Raw genomic sequence first — 21,547 nt, forward strand, 5'->3', positions numbered from 1 at the left:
AGGTCATGTGTCTTGTCCAGGTTCCAGTGTCATCTGCTTCCTGTCGCCAGTGTTGAGATGCATTATGGGAACTGTCCTGAATCACTACGACAACTGCCGTGAGAAGGCAATGAGGAACTGCCCCCAGTATTATGATGCAGCCTGCTGTCTTGTCCAGTGTCTCGGGAGGGTCAGTTCAGGCCTTTCCTAGTACTTTTAGTATATTTATGATCCCCCATTTGGATTCCAGATTAGAATAAGTCCCCAGCAACCTATATTTGTTTGAAAGAGGTGACTAAATGATTGGGTGGTCAGACTCGGTGACTTTGATTGTCTGTATATCCTGGTAGCATGGACCGTTGCTATGCTTGTTGTAAGAGGTCTGACTGTGCTTGTTGTAAGAGGACTGACTGTGCTTGTTGTAAGAGGACTGACTATGCGTGTCGTAAGATGACCCACCTGGCTTGTCGTAAGAGGACTGACTGCTTGTTGAATGAGGCCAGACTGTGCTTGTTGTAGGAGGACCGAATATGCTTGTTGTAAAAGGTCTAACTATGCTTGTTGTAAGAGGTCCGACTGTGCGTGTCGTAAGAGGACTGACTGCTTGTCGTAAGAGGACCGTTTATATGCTTGTCGTAAGATGACCCACCTTGCTTGTCGTAAGAGGACTGACTGCTTGTCGTAAGAGGACTGACTGCTTGTCGTAAGAGGACTGACTGTGCTTGTTGTAAGAGGTAAGAGGTCTGACTGTGCATGTCGTAAGAGGTCTGACTGTGCATGTTGTAAGAGGACTGACTATGCTTGTTGTAAGAGGACTGACTGTGCATGTTGTAAGAGGTAAGAGGTCTGACTGTGCTTGTTGTAAGAGGTAAGAGGTCTAACTGTGCTTGTTGTAAGAGGTCTGACTGTGCTTGTTGTAAGAGGACTGACTGTGCATGTTGTAAGAGGACTGACTGTGCATGTTGTAAGAGGACTGACTGTGCATGTTGTAAGAGGACTGACTGTGCTTGTTGTAAGAGGTCTGACTGTGCTTGTTGTAAGAGGACTGACTGTGCATGTTGTAAGAGGACTGACTGTGCATGTTGTAAGAGGACTGACTGTGCATGTTGTAAGAGGACTGACTGTGCTTGTTGTAAGAGGACTGACTGTGCTTGTTGTAAGAGGTAAGAGGTCTGACTGTGCATGTTGTAAGAGGACTGACTGTGCTTGTTGTAAGAGGACTGACTGTGCATGTTGTAAGAGGACTGACTGTGCATGTTGTAAGAGGACTGACTGTGCTTGTTGTAAGAGGACTGACTGTGCTTGTTGTAAGAGGTAAGAGGTCTGACTGTGCTTGTTGTAAGAGGACTGACTGTGCTTGTTGTAAGAGGTCTGACTGTGCTTGTTGTAAGAGGACTGACTGTGCTTGTTGTAAGAGGACTGACTGTGCTTGTTGTAAGAGGACTGACTGTGCCTGTTGTAAGAGGACTGACTGTGCTTGTTGTAAGAGGTCTGACTGTGCTTGTTGTAAGAGGTCCGACTGTGCTTGTTGTAAGAGGACTGACTATACTTGTCATAAGAGGACTGACTATGCTTGTTGTAAGAGGTCTGACTGTGCATGTTGTAAGAGGTCCGACTGTGCTTGTTGTAAGAGGTCCGACTGTGCTTGTTGTAAGAGGACTGACTGCTTGTTGTAAGAGGACTGACTATGCTTGTTGTAAGAGGTCTGACTGTGCTTGTTGTAAGAGGTCCAAATGTGCTTGTTGTAAGAGGACTGACTGTGCTTGTTGTAAGAGGACTGACTGTGCTTGTTGTAAGAGGACTGACTGTGCTTGTTGTAAGAGGTCCGACTGTGCTTGTTGTAAGAGGTCCGACTGTGCTTGTTGTAAGAGGTCTGACTGTGCTTGTTGTAAGAGGTCCGACTATGCTTGTTGTAAGAGGTCTGACTGTGCTTGTTGTAAGAGGTCTAACTGTGCCTGTTGTAAGAGGACTGACTGCTTGTTGTAAGAGGTCTGACTGTGCTTGTTGTAAGAAGTCCGACTATGCTTGTTGTAAGAGGACTGACTGCTTGTTGTAAGAGGTCTGACTGTGCTTGTTGTCAGAGGTCCGACTATGCTTGTTGTAAGAGGACTGACTGCTTGTTGTAAGAGGTCTGACTGTGCTTGTCATAAGAGGACTGACTATGCTTGTTGTAAGAGGTCTGACTGTGCTTGTTGTAAGAGGTCTGACTGTGCTTGTTGTAAGAGGTCTGACTGTGCTTGTTGTAAGAGGTCCGACTGTGCTTGTTGTAAGAGGTCTGACTGTGCTTGTTGTAAGAGGACTGACTGTGCATGTTGTAAGAGGTCCGACTGTGCTTGTTGTAAGAGGTCTGACTGTGCTTGTTGTAAGAGGAGTGACTGTGCTTGTTGTAAGAGGTCTGACTGTGCTTGTTGTAAGAGGTCTGACTGTGCTTGTTGTAAAAGGTCTGACTGTGCTTGTTGTAAGAGGTCTGACTGTGCTTGTTGTAAGAGGTCTGACTCTGCTTGTTGTAAGAGGACTGACTGTGCCTGTTGTAAGAGGACTGACTGTGCTTGTTGTAAGAGGTCTGACTGTGCTTGTTGTAAGAGGTCTGACTGTGCTTGTTGTAAGAGGTCCGACTGTGCTTGTTGTAAGAGGTCTGACTGTGCTTGTTGTAAGAGGACTGACTGTGCATGTTGTAAGAGGTCCGACTGTGCTTGTTGTAAGAGGTCTGACTGTGCTTGTTGTAAGAGGACCGACTATAAACCACAAGTCTGATATTAGCTATGGACTTGTTTGTGTGTACCCTTCAAGTTGTGCAGATGTTTTCAGAGTGAATGACATAAGTATGCAATGATAGAAGTATGCAATGATAGAAGAGGTAGATGTATCTCAGTGTGAACATGTTTCTACTCCACAGAGCAAGATGCTGCCCTCCCCACTCGGCCACGTGGTGGACTTGTTCCACTTTGTCACACCATATGAAGGCTATCTGCTTCTCATTGCAATATGGAGGTACATCAAGGTGAGTTGTCTCCTTGAAGTCTGGGACCGTGGGGATTCCGGGTAAGAATACTGGTCCTATGACCGCCTCCGTGGTCTAGTGGTAGAGCGTCCGCCCGGAGAGCGGAAGGCCCAGGGTTCGATCCCTGGCCGCGTCATACCAAAAGAAGGTAAAAAGATGGTACTTGTTGTTACCCTGCCCTGGTGCTTGGCATTAAGGGGCTAAAACAAGGACTGGGCGGCTCAGAGTCAGCATTCTGTGCCAGAGTTTCATGTTAAAACTGAGGCATGGTATCTCAGTGGGTTGGCACTATAAAATCGGCATTAGTCTGGACTAGTACAAGCAGAGACGCACGCACGCACTCACTTGCATGCATGCACATCGCTGCATAAGTGCAATAACCTTGAACGAGACGTTAAACCCCATTTCACCTCACCACACCTCACCTCATTCTAGGACACAGAGATGTTTTAAATGACTTCCATGTATGTATTTTATTGGAGTTTCTATGCTGCTTTGTGTTGGCCAGTCATGACACAAGCACTGTTACAAACCTCCCAATGTGACCACTTTGTCTTGTCTTCTTGCAGGAGAATCCCCCTACTATCACAAGGAAAGATTTAGAGAACCGAGGTAAGGATGTTTGAATGTCCTGATAGTGGCCAATCTCTTTCAAATCCGATCTTAGTGCTCACTGCCGCTTAACAAAGTTCTGAGGACATCCGATTACAGGTCACGTTAGAACAACCTTTCGCTAACTTTGACCGACCAATGAAATGACTTACAAGAAGTCAACATTGGCCAATCAGAAAGCAGCTTTCTTGAGCTTTACGACACTAGTTTCCTTTACAGGCTATGCTTTGAAAAATATCAATTCAAATTTTGAAAACTGAACAAAAGAAAGTTCTGGAATGACAAATAGATGGCTGGGATCATATGGCAGTACTGCTCACAGGAGATGAAAAGTCCTTTCCGTTTCAGATATTTATCCCATCTGTCGTTTGGAATAGCCAATGTTAACCATTTCGACGTTGCATGATTAGAAAACACATTCTGACTGTTTCTTTCAAGATCTGGTGAGCAATGCTTGGTCGCTTGGTCGGATGAAAGGTTTTTCTGACGTGACATGTAAAAGGAAGTTCTCAGATCTTTGGTGGTCACGAGAACTAAGGTCTGATTTTAATGAGTTGGATAGTGGCAAACCCACTCTAGACTCAGTGCTTTGTTTTGCACATAGTAAATGAATCATGTCCTGTCTCTGTGTGCAAAACAAAGCACTGAGCAATTGCACGTAGGTAATGAATCATGTTCTGTCTCTGGACCCATGAAGATCCAGGGTAGAATAGGTCTTCAGCAACCCATGCTTGCTGTAAAAGGCAACTATGCTTGTTGTAAGAGGCGACAAACGGGATCGGGTGGTCAGGCTTGCTGACTTGGTTAATGCATGTCATCGTATCCCAATTGTAAGGATGTAAAAATGTCCTGTTTCTGTGTCTCTGTCACCACACCATCACTTCCACCCCAGCATTACTCCTATTGTCAACCGACATCACCTCTGATCCCACCCACATCACCTCTGATCCCACCCACATCACCTCTGATCCCACCCACATCACCTCTGATCCCACCCACATCACTTCTGAACCCACCCACATCACCTCTGTTCCCACCCACATCACCTCTGATCCCACCCACATCATCTGTTTTCCCAACCACATCACCTCTGATCCCACCCACATCACTTCTGATCCCACCCACATCACCTCTGTTCCCACCCACATCACCTCTGATACCACCCACATCACCCCTGATCCCACCCCATATCACCTCTGATCCCACCCACATCACCTCTAATCCCACCCACATCACCTCTGATCCCACCCACATCACCTCTTATCCCACCCACATCACCTCTTATCCCACCCACATCACCTCTGATCCCACCCACATCACCTCTGATCCCACCCCATATCACCTCTGATCCCACCCACATCACCTCTAATCCCACCCACATCACCTCTGATCCCACCCACATCACCTCTGATCCCACCCCATATCACCTCTGATCCCACCCACATCACCTCTGATCCCACCCACATCACCTGATACCACCCACGTCACCTCTGATCCCACCCCATATCACCTCTGATCCCACCCACATCACCTCTGATCCCACCCCATATCACCTCTGATCCCACCCACATCACCTCTAATCCCACCCACATCACCTCTGATCCCACCCACATACATCACCTCTGATACCACCCACATCACCTCTGATCCCACCCCCGACAGAGCTTCTGCCCCCACCAGTGACCTGAGTCTGTCTTCTGTTGCCAGTATGTGATGCCAAGTACACTGAGGTAGTCCGGTCCATCATCCACTCCAACATCAACAAGATTGGGCACCTGTACCAACGCTTCTTTGACCAGTCCACCAATCAACAGTGAAACATTCCCCAGGGCTGTCAGTTCAAAGATCCTGTCACTTCTGACCAATAACAGTGCTTCAAAAACATTATACCGTGACCTTTTCACCATCATGACCTCGCAATAACCTTTCTAGTTGTAGGTCAAGGTTATCTGTGCTGCAAAGGTCAAAACAGTTCAAGCCAAATAGATAATGCAACGGATCATAAAGGACAACCAGACAATAAAATATCCAGACTTAGGGCTCTTGATGATTATTAATGGATCTCACAAAGGGATATGTCACACTGGATGCCATGAGTTCCTATCAAAGTCATTTGTTTGAACAAAGGAACGAAACAGTCAGAGTTGAAAAGTAGGGCTGGAATTAGTCTACGAAGTACTTGTGCACCCCACTAGAAGTGTTGTATAATGAGGTGAGGGGAAGTGGGGTTTAACGCTGCATTCAAGATTATTGCACTTGCATATAGTCTGGAAGGTAATTTAAGGTACCGACGTTTACTACAATATCTGACCTGGGAATCATGCACGCATGAATATGGTGTTAGCGTTGGGCATCTCAACATGCGTGATTCCCGTGCACCCTTTCGAGTTGAGTTGATTGGTTCAACTGTGTCATATGGCCCTGTGACGCAGGGGTAGCGTTATGCAGATGGCTGTTACAATGAATGCTCGTTCCACCCGTGACGAACAGGTCTGGTTGTTGATGAAATATAGTGATAGCTAAATAGACAGACTTTTTATTCATGCACCGATCGTCTTTAAATGTAATATCCAGTTATGTATGACTGTTTAATAATCTCATACCAACTTTGACTGGAGTAGGTCCAATAGTTTTTCAGATATTGTAGTAAACATCGGTACCTTAATTTACCTTCCAGACTACAGTGACGTGTGTGTGTGTGGCTGCTTGTACTAGTCTGGACTAATGTCGATTTTATGATGCTAACCCACTGAAGTACATGTAGTTGTATAATGAAGCTCATGGAAGAAGTGTCAATATGCAACAGATCAGATAACAGGAGCACTACATACCAGTTATTACATGATGAGTGCGGAGTTGCAGCTTCCCTTCCCTCTGGCAGGAACTGCTGGTTGTGTGTGTACCTCCTAGCGTGGACCTTCTTATGACACCTTGACCTGTCAGATCCATACTTGTGTTCAAGGGTTCCATCAATGTGGGAAAGGCCTACTACCTGTGCGACGACGACCCGTGATGTAACGAAATACAGCAGTGATAAACCCAAGTCACTCAGTTAGGCGAACACTGTACTTAAACAATGTTGTCAGTGATGCTCTGTCAGCAGACCAGAAGACTTCGTGCAAGAGTAAAGTGCTAAATGTTTCCACACTTTGTATAATGATGTATAAAATATGAAATAAAACCAAATATTCATACTTTCTTGTGTCTGTTGCTGTAAATGCGGAGAAGTGGTCTCATTGTAGGACTTCACCTTGACCTTCACCCTGACCTTCACCTTGACCTTCACCTTGACAGGACATTTCTAAAGGCCAGTGCAGGACAAATCCCAAGTATGCCATGTATATCATGTGCTGGCAACCTCGTGGGGATTCTGGGTTTAAATAGAGTGGGTGAGTGAGTGAGTATGATTTTACGCCGCTTTTAGCGCTATTCCAGCAATATCATGGCAGGGGAACACCAGAAATGGGCTTCACACATTGTACCCATGTCGGGAATCGAACCCGGGTCTTAGGCGTGACGAGCGAACGCTTCAACCACTAGGCTACCCGACCGCCCCAGGGTTTGAATAGAAGCCCAGCACCTATTTCTTGTCATAAAAAGAGACAAAATTGGATGAGCTGGTCATGCTTGGTGTGTGTGTCCTCGTGTCCTGATGTCGTGGATCATTGTTCTTATTTTCAACCACAGGTTTGTCAGACTTGAATACATACAGGCCGCGTGATAGACCTTACTAACTTCGACACTCACTCAGTCAAGGACTGACTTACAAGAGTTTCACCTGGTTACATTGTGTTTGTTGTTTAACGCCGCACTCAGCAAAATTCCAGAAATATCCCAGGCTCTAAATAATCAGACAATGCAACTTAGATGAGACAGACTTGAGACTGTGTTTTTCTCGGGAACTCTTAACATGCAGACCACCTACGTGGTCTAGTGGTAGAGCGTCCGCCCGGAGAGCGGAAGGTCCGGAGTTCGATCCCCGACTGCATCATACCAAAAGACGTTAAAAGGTGGTACTTGTTGTTACCCTGTCTGGCGCTCAGCATTAAGGGGATAAAACAAGGACTGGTCGGCTCGGAGTCAGTATACTGTGTCTGAGTGGGGTATTCATGTTAAACTGGGGCATGGTATCTCAGTGAGCTAGCACTATAAATCGGCATCAGTCCGGACTAGTACAAGCAGCTACACACACACACAAGTGCATGCACGTCACTATATAAGTGCAATAATCTTGGACGCGACGTTAAACCCCATTTCACCTCACCTCTTAACATGCAAAACATAGTCCTGGATTAAAGAGGATGGCACTTAAGACTACAAGTATGGTCTCGCATAGATGCACCAAGATCTGCTAACAGTGTGTTCAAACCCAGATTCTATGACCAGCATCGCTTTGAGCTTTCCTCCAACACGGAGCCAGTTGTGTTCGTAAACGTACGAACCTGCATCACTTCAGGCATTCCTCCCATATCAAGCTGACTTGATATAAGTGAATTACAATTCATAACAGTGTTCTACCCAACACACTGACTCACTCATTCATAAACTGAACACAAGCACAATGTAGGTATCAGCAAGCCTTTATTCGCAAATATTGCACCATGATAATGATGTATAACCATGTGATAACAAGCCTCTATCTTGTATAACTCATGTGATAACAAGCCTCCATATTGTATAACCATGTGATAACAATCCTGCCTTGTACAACTCATGTGATAACAAGACTCTACTCTGTATTTCCCATTTGATAACAAGCCTCTATCTTGTATAATCCATGTGATAACAAGCCTCAGTCTTGTGTAACCAATGTGATAACAAGCCTCAGTCTTGTGTAACGCATGTGATAACAAGCCTCTATCTGATGGAAGCAGGTGTGTAATACTGACTGAAGATACTGGGGAAATAGAGACCACTCCTTTCTGTTACCCCCCAGCCATTTGTAGGTATTTGTGTTGTGTTTCATGACAAAGGTAACTCAATTGCAGGTATGACAAGCTTAATAGCTTATTTTACAGATTATCCCCCAAAATATAAAAAATATATAAATAAAATCATTAAATAAAAAAATCAGTTAATGAATCAAGCTTCTTACCATTATTTTCTTATTCTTTTTCTTTCTTCTTTGTGTCTGGAAAAAATGCTGTCTGTTTTCTTTTGGCGATTTAAGTCTTTCCCGAGCAGTCAGGATAGAAGGAGGAGTTAAATGTCAATGTAAATTTTGAGATAAGACGTTATTAGATATAACAACATGATAAGGACTTTTGTGGCAGGGAGCAGGGGGGTAAGGTTTGGCTTTTGCACTATTTACAGAATGCTGTCAAATTAACTGTCACTGTTACTGTTAGAGTTACCTGCCCTTGCCATGCATGGACCTGATAAACACTTGACAAGACGAACAACAGATGGCAACATGAAATAAATACCACCTTAACTGGGCCTGGTGTTTTCATGAAGCCATTGCTTCTACAACATTGCCAAAGAGGTTGTAAAAAGTTCATGTGTGAGCAATAAGCAGAAATCTGATCCCAGTCTGGTGAGGCTTTATCTTCCGAACGGTGCATGTCCGAGCAGTGATCACTTGATATTGTAATTACATGCAATAATACACCTAATCCTTCCATCGCTATGTTCAGTTCAGTTGGTTTCTTTAGTTAAAGTATTTCAAAATGATCATAATTATTTGTTGATCGTAAACTGTAAAGGTAGATTAGCTACTCAATGATGGGGACTCACAGAGTCCAGCATATCAGTTGGGCCAACCCTTCTCTATTACTTGAATCACAGACTTTTTCAGTAGGAAAGGGGACAAAAAACAAACACAAAAAGGGCAATCAGAGCATCAGTTGGCCTTGTGGGTAAAGGTCTCTAGTGTATGGATCTCTATAAGGGCCTCCTGTAATGTATGGGTGTCTGCATGGCCTCCTGTTATGTATGGTTGACTGTAGGTGCTTCCTGTAATGTATGGGTGTCTGTAAGGCCCTCCTTTCATGTATGGGTGTTTGTAGGTGCTTCCTGTAATGTATGGGTGTATGTAGGGGCCTCCTGTAATGTATGGATCCCTATAAGGGCCCCCTGTAATGTTTGGATCCCTAAAAGGGCCTCCTGTAATGTATGGGTGTCTGTAAGGGCCTCCTGTAATGTATGGATCCCTATAAGGGCCCCCTGTAATGTTTGGATCCCTAAAAGGGCCTCCTGTAATGTATTGGTGTCTGTAAGGGCCTCCTGTAATGTATGGATCCCTATAAGGGCCCCCTGTAATGTTTGGATCCCTAAAAGGGCCTCCTGTAATGTATGGGTGTCTGTAAGGGCCTCCTGTAATGTATGGATCCCTATAAGGGCCCCCTGTAATGTTTGGATCCCTAAAAGGGCCTCCTGTAATGTATGGGTGTCTGTAAGGGCCTCCTGTAATGTATGGATCCCCATAAGGGCCTCCTGTAATGTATGGCTGTCTGTAGAGGACAAATGGCTGTGAGGCAAATGATATCAAAAAACACTATCTCTAACAACAGTTATAACAACTGTCAACAACTTATAACAAAACAAGACACATAAATCATGTAGTCAAACACATAGCACTTCTCACAGTCAAATATGTGGCTAGGATTTTTGTTTGAGCATGTCTAGTGAACAATTTTTGTCTTATATTTTTTACTGAAGGAATTACTTTTGCTATTATTTTCGTGTACAGATTGTTTGTCCAAAAAGTCCCAGGGTGCCGTTGTACAAAGCGATCTTAGCGCTAAGGTGATCATAACTCCCATACCTTAACACAGACTTACGACAGACGTAGCGCTAAGGTTGTTTTGTACAATGGCACCCTGGTCTCCAGAATATTAATTGGTCAGCCACTTAGAGGCTTTCTTTTTGAATAACAATTAATCATTCATCTATGCAATTAAAAATAAGTTAATGCATAAAACACTTATCCAATACTTCGGAATGTGCAATGTAAGGTATATAAAAGTCATATAAAAATACAATGCATAGCATATACTTTCACGGAGGATTGGTAAATACTAACTCTGTAAACAGTTTATATCACACGAAATGATGTACAGATGTCATGGCTGTCTTATTCAAACTGTATCTAACATTAAAGTGGTCATCACAAATGGAAAACAAAGTTATTTAACAAACTATCATGTAATTGTTGATGTTTCAATGCCTGTTATTACAAGGGGGTTTGTTAAACAACTTTTTATCTACTTCATGACAATATCTGAAATTATAGTGACAAGTTGGTATGGACAATAAACAACTTTCACGCCATTTAAAACGAATTGTTGCTTATGGATTTATATCTCTTTTGCATTTCATGGGTATGACATTGCAGCAAACAGACTGTAGGTTCAGGCTGCTGGTTTGTAACGTCGCTCTCAGCAATTTTTAAGCTATAAGACAGTCGTCTTTAAATAATCGAGTCTGGACCAGACAGTCCAGTGAATGACAACATGTGCATCGGTCTACGCAATTGGGATACGATGACATGCATTAACCAAGTCTACTGACCACCAGATCCCATTAGTCGCCTCTTACGACAAGCATGGGTTTCTGATGACCTATTCTAACCTGATCTGAAAACAGTCAACGTCATGTGTATGTTCTTTTAGGCTACTGGATGACGGGTCAGCCTAGTGGTTAAAGCATTCACTCATCACGCCAAAGACCCGGTTTCGATTCCCGACATGGGTACAATGTGTGAAGCCCATTTCTGGTGTCCCCTGCCGTGATATTGCTGGAATATTGCTAAAAGCGGCGTAAAACAATACTCACTCTATTCGGCTACAATGAATTCATTATTAGGTTTTTATCAAATCTTTCGAAAAGGAGAGGAGGGAGAATTCTGTTTTTTTTCAAACAAAATGTTTAAATATCTGTGTACATCAAGTCGGCATGCTTGGTAGGACTGCCGTATATCGCTGTGTATAAGGCAAGTTTTTCGTACCTAGAATGAGGGGGCTTTCAAGTGGGGGCTGAAGGTTGAAGAGTTTTGATGTTTTTTTCCCCAAAACATTACTGTGAGAACATAACGCCGAAAATACCATGTCAACAAATCCGTACTGAAGTATGCAAACTAATCATGTATTTACACTGACTGGTTATAAAAAGAATTTTTTATATATCTGGACTTATGTTTGTAATCTACTTTATTAATTTTATTCAAAATTTCATTCAACATTTTCTTTGTTTCCCTTCATTTTGACGAACTCGTATGTGAAGTGATTGGAAGATCGCACATCTTACCGTTATTTACAGCAACCACGGTCATATAACCACTATTGATGCCTTGAAACAAACTTTAGTGGATAGAGAATTGACATATGTCATATTTCATCAATCAGATCAAAGGCAACACACCATTTTCTGCATTTTCTGTCAAGAATTAACTTATTATGGCCTGATATAATGAAATAATATTCTAACCATGGAATGTAAGGAATGCTTGATAGGATATGCAAATATCTTCACACGTTTACAAAGCATGTGTTTATATCTGTAGGTTCAATCTTCTGGTGTAAGTTGATATGCTGTGAAATGCTGTTAATATTCTCAATAAGGTTTATCACTAATCAGTATTCATAAATACACCAGGCAATGAATGTTCAATTTTCTAATTCTAAAAGACCTTTTCATTACCATTCTTAACACCATCACAAACCATATTCATTACTCATTCATACATCGATTCATCAAATCAACATATAATTTAACTATCAAAAAATGGCTTCCCAGACTCAAAATGTCAGAGCCATTTCTCAAATATTTTGCTTTAACTTTTAAAATACACAATCAATAGTTTTAAGATAATTAAAACACTTTTCACAAAATATTGGACCTGTACAAATGGCTTCTCATATTTCCTCAAGACGTAATAATTATATGCAACTTCTTAATAGCCAAGGTCACCTTTCGTGCAATCTTTACTTGCCTTAAGAATGTTAATTGTTATTTACAATCTATGTCAACAATCTTTGTTTGGCACATGAATGATTTGAGCAACTAAAGGGGAATGTTATGATAATGCAATTCACATACACAACTAAAACTAAATATTTTAGGTTTTTGTTAAAATTTGAACAATTGACATTTCCTCTAAGAAATAATTAGACCACAACTGGAATTGTCACATCCTTATATATTGTTCAAAGTCAGAGTTACTCAAATTGGAACTCAGAATGCATGTTTTCTAAAATCAACATGTTGTCATGGTTACAATAAGGGGAAATAACTGTGCACAGTATCTTTCTCAAGCTCCACACTGCGTTACTTCCATATTGTAAAGATAGGTAGTATTTGTTTTGTGGCTGTATGGTTACATGAAAATACATGCTAGTGAGAAATAACTACCGCAGCCACACATCACACACAGGCTTGATAATGTCGCATATACACAACACACACAGGCTTGACAATATCAACACATCAATAAAAGGCTTGATGATCACCGACACATATCACGCGAAAGCTTGACAATATCACAGCTGTGAACAGTTGAGCAAGGTAGAATAGTATTGAGCATAACACTCATATGAAAAATATATCCAAATACTGGTGACATGATTCAACAGAATACTGTGCATGTTAAGGTGGAGCTAGCTACGCTGTATGTACACATTTAAAGGGAGGCTCATCTCTGTCAATTAGGCTGGGACAGGGACCTCAGTTATCCAGACAACACATTGCTTGTCTGGAAATGCACTAGTTCTGTGAATACTGTGCATGTAAAGGTGGAGCTAGCTACGCTGTATGTACACATTTAAGGGGGGGGCTCATCTCTGTCAATTAGGCTGGGACAGGGACCTCAGTTATCCAGACAACACTTTGCTTGTCTGGAAATGCGCTAGTTCTGTGAATACTGTGCATGTTAAGGTGGAGCAACGCTGTATGTACACATTTAAAGGGGGGCTCATCTCTGTCAATCAGGCTGGGACAGGGACCTCAGTTATCCAGACAACACTTTGCTTGTCTGGAAATGCACTAGTTCAATCAAACCATTGGTTGTTACGCATCACAACTGGGAAAAAACATGTCTTGTGTTTCAGGTAACACCCAAAACAGATATGGGTTGGTTCATTGGTCTATATATTTAACTTGGATTCAATTAATCCTTTTATAGGTGAGCACTTTCAGTCCCAACAAGTCAGTCCAGGCCATACACAACATTATGGTTTAGGCTTGCTTATAAAAGGATAAATTTACTTCAAATTTAAAGTTTTATCAGTATACTGCTTGAGAATTGAATTTTATTAACTTAATCTTGTATAATAAGACCACGCCAATTTCATCACATTTAATAGATCTTTTCCCCAAATTACCATTTTGAAACAACACAATCAGTGACTAAGTATAGTACTTACTTGTGTTAAGCACCTTCTTTTTCTTTTAGCAGGTGGTTCATTAATTTGGGAAAAAACCCATTCCTGTTCAGACAAGGTCTTTATCAGATCGTGACCCCCTTTGAAAAAAACAAACCATATGGACCAAAACTGACCTTTACCCAGTCCAAAATACCTATATCTTGTAACCCCCACCTCATTTTTATAAACCTGATCCGCCTCTGGTATTAATACCTGTCACAGATGGAGACTATGTGTTGACCATGGGGAAAAAGGTCGACCCAGCCTGATTGTCAGGAACAAGCCTTCATTATCACTTCTTGTGTCGATATTACCCTGGTATAGCGTGTTTAAATCAATATATACAGTACATTGACCCTCACTGCTGCAGCAGATAACATATAAACACATTTATACAAGTAATAAATCAATACCAAAGATGGCTTAGATGAAAGTTGTACAAGGAAGAATGCATATTAGACTCAAAAACCTGTATTCCATGGTGAAAGTCTGGTTACCATGGTTACGGACAAGGATGCTTCATGGATGGGGACTTCAAACAAACAGATTCAAAAGAATCGGAAGATTGTTTTGACAGTATTGGTAATGAGTATAAACATATATTTTCTGGTCCAACTTCAATGTTGAGAAACATGATACTGTAATGAAGATTTTTGACAGTATTGGTCATGAGTTTTGACATATTTAATTATCCAAAAGCACAGTGGGAAAGGGCACAAGCAACACTTATTGCGCCATGTCCATATTATCACCCTGTTGCATTATGAACTATATCATCCTGATTGTTCATTTGTCAAAAGACCTTGTATCTGTTTTTGTGAACTTTCATGTGAATAAAGGGGAGACTAGGATGAATCCTCAAGTGATTCTATTCATACATCCCTATTTCAAACATCACAATTCAATATGAATCGATGAATCCTTACTCCTACTCCAAAATAATGGCATGGCATCTGTGTCCACTGGGGCTGTGTTCTCAAAGAAGTTTCAGATCACTTTGATGACAGGAGTGCCTGGGAGCCAGGCATATATATCCTGTTCTTTTGTCCAGTTGTGTGGTGTGAGTGTGTTGGGTTTAACACCGCTTTTAACAGTATTCCAGTTATATCACTGCATGTCAGCTTAATGTGGGCTCAGACAAAGACTTAGTATTGAAATGGACCATATGCATAAAACCTAACTTAAAGGAAATCTTGGAGCACCAATCAAGCAGGCTTGTGTTAAAACAGCAGGAAGATGGCTTCCATACCAGTCACGTGATGCCTCATTTTGACAAATATTCATCAAAATTAAAACTACCACTGTGATAGAGCCTTGTGTAGACTTTATATAGAAATGGGAGTGATCTCCCTTGACATGATGTAGAAGCAAGCTTGTTCCCAACTCGTGACACCTTCGTTACATTCTCGGTAACATCACTGCCACCAGTGTTGGCACAGCCATTACAAGACTTTTGAAATTTGCCCTCTAACCCCAAATGTAGTATCGTTTATACTTTTGTTTATGTCTTTGGGAATGCCACCATAGTGAATTTTGAAAAGGTCAGTGGGCTGCGAGTTCAGCTCCAAGCATGGTTGAGGCCACCTATCACAGTGGGGAATTTGGACTGGAAGCAGCGATAGTATAGAGAGCTCTGTGAACAGGCTATTGCTGGGAGGAGCTTTGATGAAGAAGCTGGAGTGATCTCCCTTGATATATGTACACAATTGAGTGATCTCCCTTTGTTCAAGTGCCGTCAGACCAGTTGTCTGTCCTAAACTTGAATCACTTGTACTTACTATCCACCTACTTCAACTTTTTTTTTACCAAAAAGAAAATATAGTCTTCAAATATATTTAAGAGAGCAGATAGCAAGTTGGGGATAATATAAACTTATTTTCAGTCTTTTTGTTTTTCTTTATAAAAGTTGATCTATGAAATTGGTCCATCCATAAATATGTCACATTGGTCAAACAAATTCCACTTATTGCACTTACAGTAATTAATCATAGGTCACAGAGGCTACCATATATCTCTGATGGAGGAGATACAGGAAGCTTTCTGAATTACTCTCCAAGGGAATAAATCAACAAAATGTGTACATATAAATACATCTGATTAGGAAACAATGTCAGTAGATTGACATGATCTCTTGACAAGAGTAAACTGCCAACCCAAACTGTCACACTTGTGGAATATAATGGATATAAAGAAAACCCCTTTCTTCTTAGTATTTCAGCAGGAAAAACTCCCACAGTATAGAAATAACAAAAGGGACATTACTCTTTGACTTGCAATTCCAAGAATCTATCCAAACAGCATGTTTCTTTAAGTAAATCTTTATGTTTGATCCTTAAAAAGTACCGTTACCACAAAAAATGTTTTTGCAATTATATTTGACAATATGCGGTTTTGAGGAAGAAATGGAACAACTCTTTGACATGGAATTCAAAGAAACTTTCCAAAAAGTTTCTCTTGTAAGTTTGCATATATCATCATACCGGCCATACTTTAACAAGTACTCTTACCACTTGTAAACAATTTTGACAATATATGGTTTGGAGGAAGAAAAGGGACATAACTCTTTGACTTGAAATTCCAAAAAACTTTCCAAGCAGCTTCTTTTTATATATTTTCTTTTCTTTTTTATATTTCATCATACCGATCACACTTTAACAGGTACTGTTTTCACTTGCAAACACTTTTGACAATATATGGTTTTGAGGAAGAAAATATGTCAACAAGTGAAAAAATGGGCTCAGACACTGGAAGATTTCCAACAGCGCTTGAAGACTTCCTTTAAGTTAGTGCCACACCCTGCCTAGTCAGTCATCATCAGAAGAGTACAGACTTAATGGCTTGGGTTTGTACGTCTGCTTCCTCTTTTGGCTCATCAACATGCTAAACTCGGAGGATTTCGCAAAAGTCAGACTCCTCCTGACAAGAGGGTGTTCATACACACTATGGACGGACTCCTCTTCAAGGGAGGTAACTGTGGCTCTCTGAAACAAATGAACAGGACGTCGGAGGAGGCGTCGTGGTGGCCGTGAGAACCTGCGTCGGAGCGCCTCCTCTTCCTGCTTATGTTCGTTCAGCCCCTCCTCACAGTAACAGATGAAGGATTCCAACATGTCACGACGGTTCGTCTTGAAGAACTTGCGTCTGGAAATCTCGAAACAGGCGTCAACGAAACCCTGGAATCCCAAACCTGAAATACAGACAAGAGAGAGATGTCCATTACTGCATCCGGGCTGACTGAGACATGTTGGAGACAGACATTAAATCTTTTCAGAGAGTGAGTGAGTGAATATGGTTTTACGCCGCTTTTAGCAATATTCCAGCAATATCACGGCGGGGGACACCAGAAATGGGCTTAACACATTGTAATCATGTCGGGAATCGAACCCGGGTCTTCGGCGTGACGAGCGAACGCTTTAACCACTAGGCTACCCGACAGCCCCCTTTTCAGAGAGAGAATTTCACGTGAGGGAGAGAATTTATGGATGTCAACTTCTTTATTGTGAGGAACACAACATTTCGGGAGTATATGCTTTCACCATCATGATATATTACCAGATTTACCATATATTCTGAAACGTTGTGAACCTCTTAACAAAGACGTTGACATCTCTAAATTCTCTCTCTTTAACATAAGTTGTTCTGATGAATATTGATCAAACTTAATATTGAACTAGTGTGGTGGTATTCTGTTTGTCAAGCTGAATGATACATTTTCTTCAAATGTAGGTTTGAGGAATAGAAGATAAAACATCAAGAAAAGTATTAATACAAAGTAAAAAGTTAAAAAACTTTCCAAGATCGAATCCCTTTCAATGTTTATAAACCAATCAGACTGCAGTACACACTCCCATTACATTACAGTTAAAGCCTATGACACAACTGTAGGGTGTATGGTAGTTGACAAGGTGGACAGGAACACATACAACTCAGGATGATGAGTTACCCTAGTGGTTAAAGCGTTCACTTGTGATGATGAAGGCTTGGGTTCGATTCCTCGATGGTTACAATGGTGAAGCCTTATTTGTGGAATATTGCTAAAAATTGGATAAACCCAACTCACTCACTCACTCCATGAATATCTCATAAATTCCATAAACACCATTGTTGATGCTTGTTACTATTTGTATCTAAGTTCACAACCAATCAAAATCTATGTTTATTCAAAATATTTTGATGTGACAAATAGATCTCTTTTGTGGCAGGGGGGTCGTCTAAGGCGCCACGATTCGCTGTGCCGAGTTGCGAACCTTGGGCACGCCAGAAACCTTTGATTGTCGGTTTGGATCCCGGTTCGCCCCAATTATGTTTCTAGGTTTATCAGCACCAAACCCGTGCTCGTGGGTTTCACCGAAGTGGTAAACGTCTGAGACCTGAATCATTTCGGGCTTTCCTCCCACATTATGCTGACATGTCGTGATATAACTGGAATACTGTTAAAAGTGGCGTTACACCCAACTCACTCACTCACTCAATCACTTTTCAATAATGAAGATGAATATTGACAACAGGATCAACATCTATAGGCAAGGAAGTGATGTCAGAACCAACATTATGACATCAAGGCAGGTCCGACATCTGGGTTTAACACGATGGTGTTCCTCCAATCAGATTTTACGATGAATAATGGTAAGATGTGTTGCCAAACAATTCCAAATTTTGGCCTGATAATGTATTTAACGTTTTCCACAACTTCAATAGTCAAATGACCTTGACTTTTGAGTTACCTGATGTACGGTCAGGGTTCATAAACTCCCACTTCCTTTGATAATCTATGTACAGGATGTCCACGGATGCATTCGTTACTCCTCGGCGATTCAGACGACATTTTCTGAAATTGTACATGAACGATAACATTATTTAAACTTTAACTTAACCAAAACCAAAATCAAAAAGATACAAACAATAATTCATACCTGAGTAAAAAGTTGAGAAAAGAATCAAAACCTATTAAAAATGTGAATTTTTCATACTTTTGCTCAGTATCTAATCCTTATCAAAAACTGATTTAATATGATATTGAAGTCCGGAATTGACTTCATGGATTTCAACTTTTTTCAAAGCCATATCCAACTCTTGTTCTAAAATTCCACTTATTAATAAGCATATGATCTATGACAGACAAGTCACACTTAAAGATAAAAGAGGGGCAGTCAGGAAGCCTAGTGGTTAAAGCGTGTTCATCATGCCGAAGACCCGGGTTCGATTCCCGACATGGGTACATCGTGTGAAGCCCATTTCTGGTGTCCCCCGCCGTGATTTTGCTGGAATATTGCTAAAAGTGGTGTAAAACCACACTCACTCACTCACAAAGGATAAAAGAAAATTTACCTTGCAAACATTCTGAAAGCTGTTGACCCTATCCGATGAGCTCCTCGCACCCCTAATGACTTTGTGAACAGTGTAGCGAGTCTCTCCATCAGCCGCAGATAGTCAAACTGGGTGCCATAGACATCAGGATATATCCGCTTCAAACACGACTCCTTGTCTTCATCGTCTTTCTCCTCCTCCTCTTCATCTCCTTCCTCTCCTGAGTCGTATTCTTCTCGCCCACTGTCACCTTCCTCCATTTTGTTATCTGAGTCCGTGCCTCGATCATCACTGTCCGTTCTCGCGTCACTGTCATCGGCACTCTTGTCATTGCTGTCATCCTTCTTGTCGCCGTCGTCAACCTCCATGCTGGGGTCCATGATCCTGATGGCGGTCTCCTTGACAACGGTCATCTCCTCCATCTTGATGATGATGGCCGTCTCGCCCTGTCTCTGCTGATTGTTGGCGTTGTTTTCATTTCTCCGTCTGCGGTGTTGTCTGCAACTGATGAAGAAGATGCAAATGATGACGATGGTGATGAAGATTGTGTTAAAGATTATGTAGAAGAGAATTATCTGGACAATATAAGGATCTAGATTACGATGAAGATAATGATCTACATGATGATGAAGAAAGTGACGAATCTAGATAAGACCCCTGAAGATCTGGAATCTGCCATAATGTAATGTTGATAGTGACATGTATTACAAAACAACCAGTGCACCCAGTCGAAACAGACCTCATCGGTCGCAAAATCAGCTTTGGGAGGCAAATCCTTTGGCTTCACTGTCAAAATAGTCCCGTGAAAATTCCGGGTTAGAATAAGTCCTCAGCAACCCATGCTTGTTGTAAGAAGCAACGAAGAGGATCGGGTGGTCAGGCTCGCTGACATGATTGATACATGTCATCGATCCCAATTGTGTGGATGGATGCTCATGATGTCAATCACTGGATAATGATCTAGTTAATGACACAGACAATGATGCAGATAATGAGGTCTATGAAAGGCATTTAGAAGTGATACATATAACGAAGAGAATTTATGGCTGTCAACTACATAATATAGAAGCTGACATCCATAAATCCTCTTCCCTGATGCAGATAATGATGACGACAACGATGAAGATTATGATCTGGTTAATGACACAGATGACACAGTCCAAGACGATCATTTACTCAATAACTCCTAAGTGCACATGGGCAACTTAGAATTATGACTTACTTTTTACGTGTGAATTTATTTTTGGGCGCAATGAGGAGGAACGTGTCCTTGACAAGAGGAACCTTGACTTCTTCGTCCTTGAGACTCTCCACACACTCGAACACCCCCGGGAGCACCTCCTGCTCCCCGAAGATGCTGAGGCTTGGGTTGGCGTTCACCTCCAGGAGGATGGGCTTCAAGTTCTTCAACAGAAGGATATCAAAGCCCAGAATCTGAAAAAAAAACACCAAGAGAATAAGACATTCTGAACAAAAAAAGTTGAATATTTGAATATTTGAGATGTCCATCACTGCATCCTGGATCATGAATATTTCTTCTTTTCTTTTTTTTTCTTTCTTTTTTTGGGGGGATGGGGGTATTTTTTGGTTGTGAAACTGAAGTTAAGGGATCATGAATATTTTGGGGGTTTTTTTGTAGTAGAGACCATACACATAATATCATAAAAATATCCAAAGAATACTCAAGATCCCTAACTTTTTTTGTTCAATATAATATACCATCTATTCCAGTGGGATATAGAAGGCCACAACCCCACAACACTAGGCTGGCTGGCTTGTTCTGTCTTAGGCCGAGACAAATATGCATGTGTTCCCTATTTTACCCTCATTAAAATATATATATATATATATATATCCCTATATAAATATTATATGTCCCTATATAGATACCCCCTCCAATTATATATATATATATATATATATATATATATATATATATATATATATATATTTGGAGGGAGTATTTTAATCTTTGTTTCTTCTTTGAAAACAGTAATCTGCACAACAACTTTATGCTAGTGAAATATAGACGGTACTGTGATGGTGGTGAAAATGATAGATCAATTTGTTCTGGTCCACAACAATTACTCCTTAGTGTCAAGGAATTTTGGGGCCATTTTCTTCAATTATTTTGGTCAGTTAATAATGATTCCTCACAAACCATCATAAGATTACAAATCATTAAACAGTCAAATCTTTAAGTAAGTACCGCTTTCCCTGTAACAAGCGCCCAGGGCGATATTTGCTAATATATTGGTTAGTGAACAATCCCAATTAGCAACCCTTC

At 41.3% G+C, this 21,547-nt stretch overlaps 2 protein-coding genes across 2 annotated transcripts in view; one reads left to right on the plus strand and one right to left on the minus strand.

The window, feature by feature from the left end:
• The window catches only part of LOC124120238 (integrator complex subunit 5-like), a 30,448-nt gene extending 24,394 nt beyond the window's left edge, over positions 1 to 6,054 (plus strand). The window contains exons 19-22 of the mRNA XM_048389038.1: positions 21 to 169; positions 2,876 to 2,980; positions 3,550 to 3,592; positions 5,300 to 6,054. Of these exons, the coding sequence (XP_048244995.1) occupies positions 21 to 169; positions 2,876 to 2,980; positions 3,550 to 3,592; positions 5,300 to 5,409 (407 nt within the window). The 3' untranslated portion in view covers positions 5,410 to 6,054. The remainder of the gene's footprint in view (positions 1 to 20; positions 170 to 2,875; positions 2,981 to 3,549; positions 3,593 to 5,299) is intronic.
• A 2,107-nt stretch (positions 6,055 to 8,161) lies between these two features.
• The window catches only part of LOC124120231 (tubulin polyglutamylase TTLL11-like), a 53,842-nt gene continuing 40,456 nt past the window's right edge, over positions 8,162 to 21,547 (minus strand). The window contains exons 4-7 of the mRNA XM_046483003.2: positions 20,483 to 20,694; positions 19,282 to 19,764; positions 18,678 to 18,781; positions 8,162 to 17,140 (exon numbers count right to left, since the gene is read on the minus strand). Of these exons, the coding sequence (XP_046338959.2) occupies positions 16,758 to 17,140; positions 18,678 to 18,781; positions 19,282 to 19,764; positions 20,483 to 20,694 (1,182 nt within the window). The 3' untranslated portion in view covers positions 8,162 to 16,757. The remainder of the gene's footprint in view (positions 17,141 to 18,677; positions 18,782 to 19,281; positions 19,765 to 20,482; positions 20,695 to 21,547) is intronic.

This window comes from Haliotis rufescens, unplaced genomic scaffold (genome assembly GCF_023055435.1).
Source record: "Haliotis rufescens isolate VD_foot unplaced genomic scaffold, xgHalRufe1.0.p SCAF_8, whole genome shotgun sequence".
Lineage (NCBI taxonomy): Eukaryota > Metazoa > Mollusca > Gastropoda > Lepetellida > Haliotidae > Haliotis > Haliotis rufescens.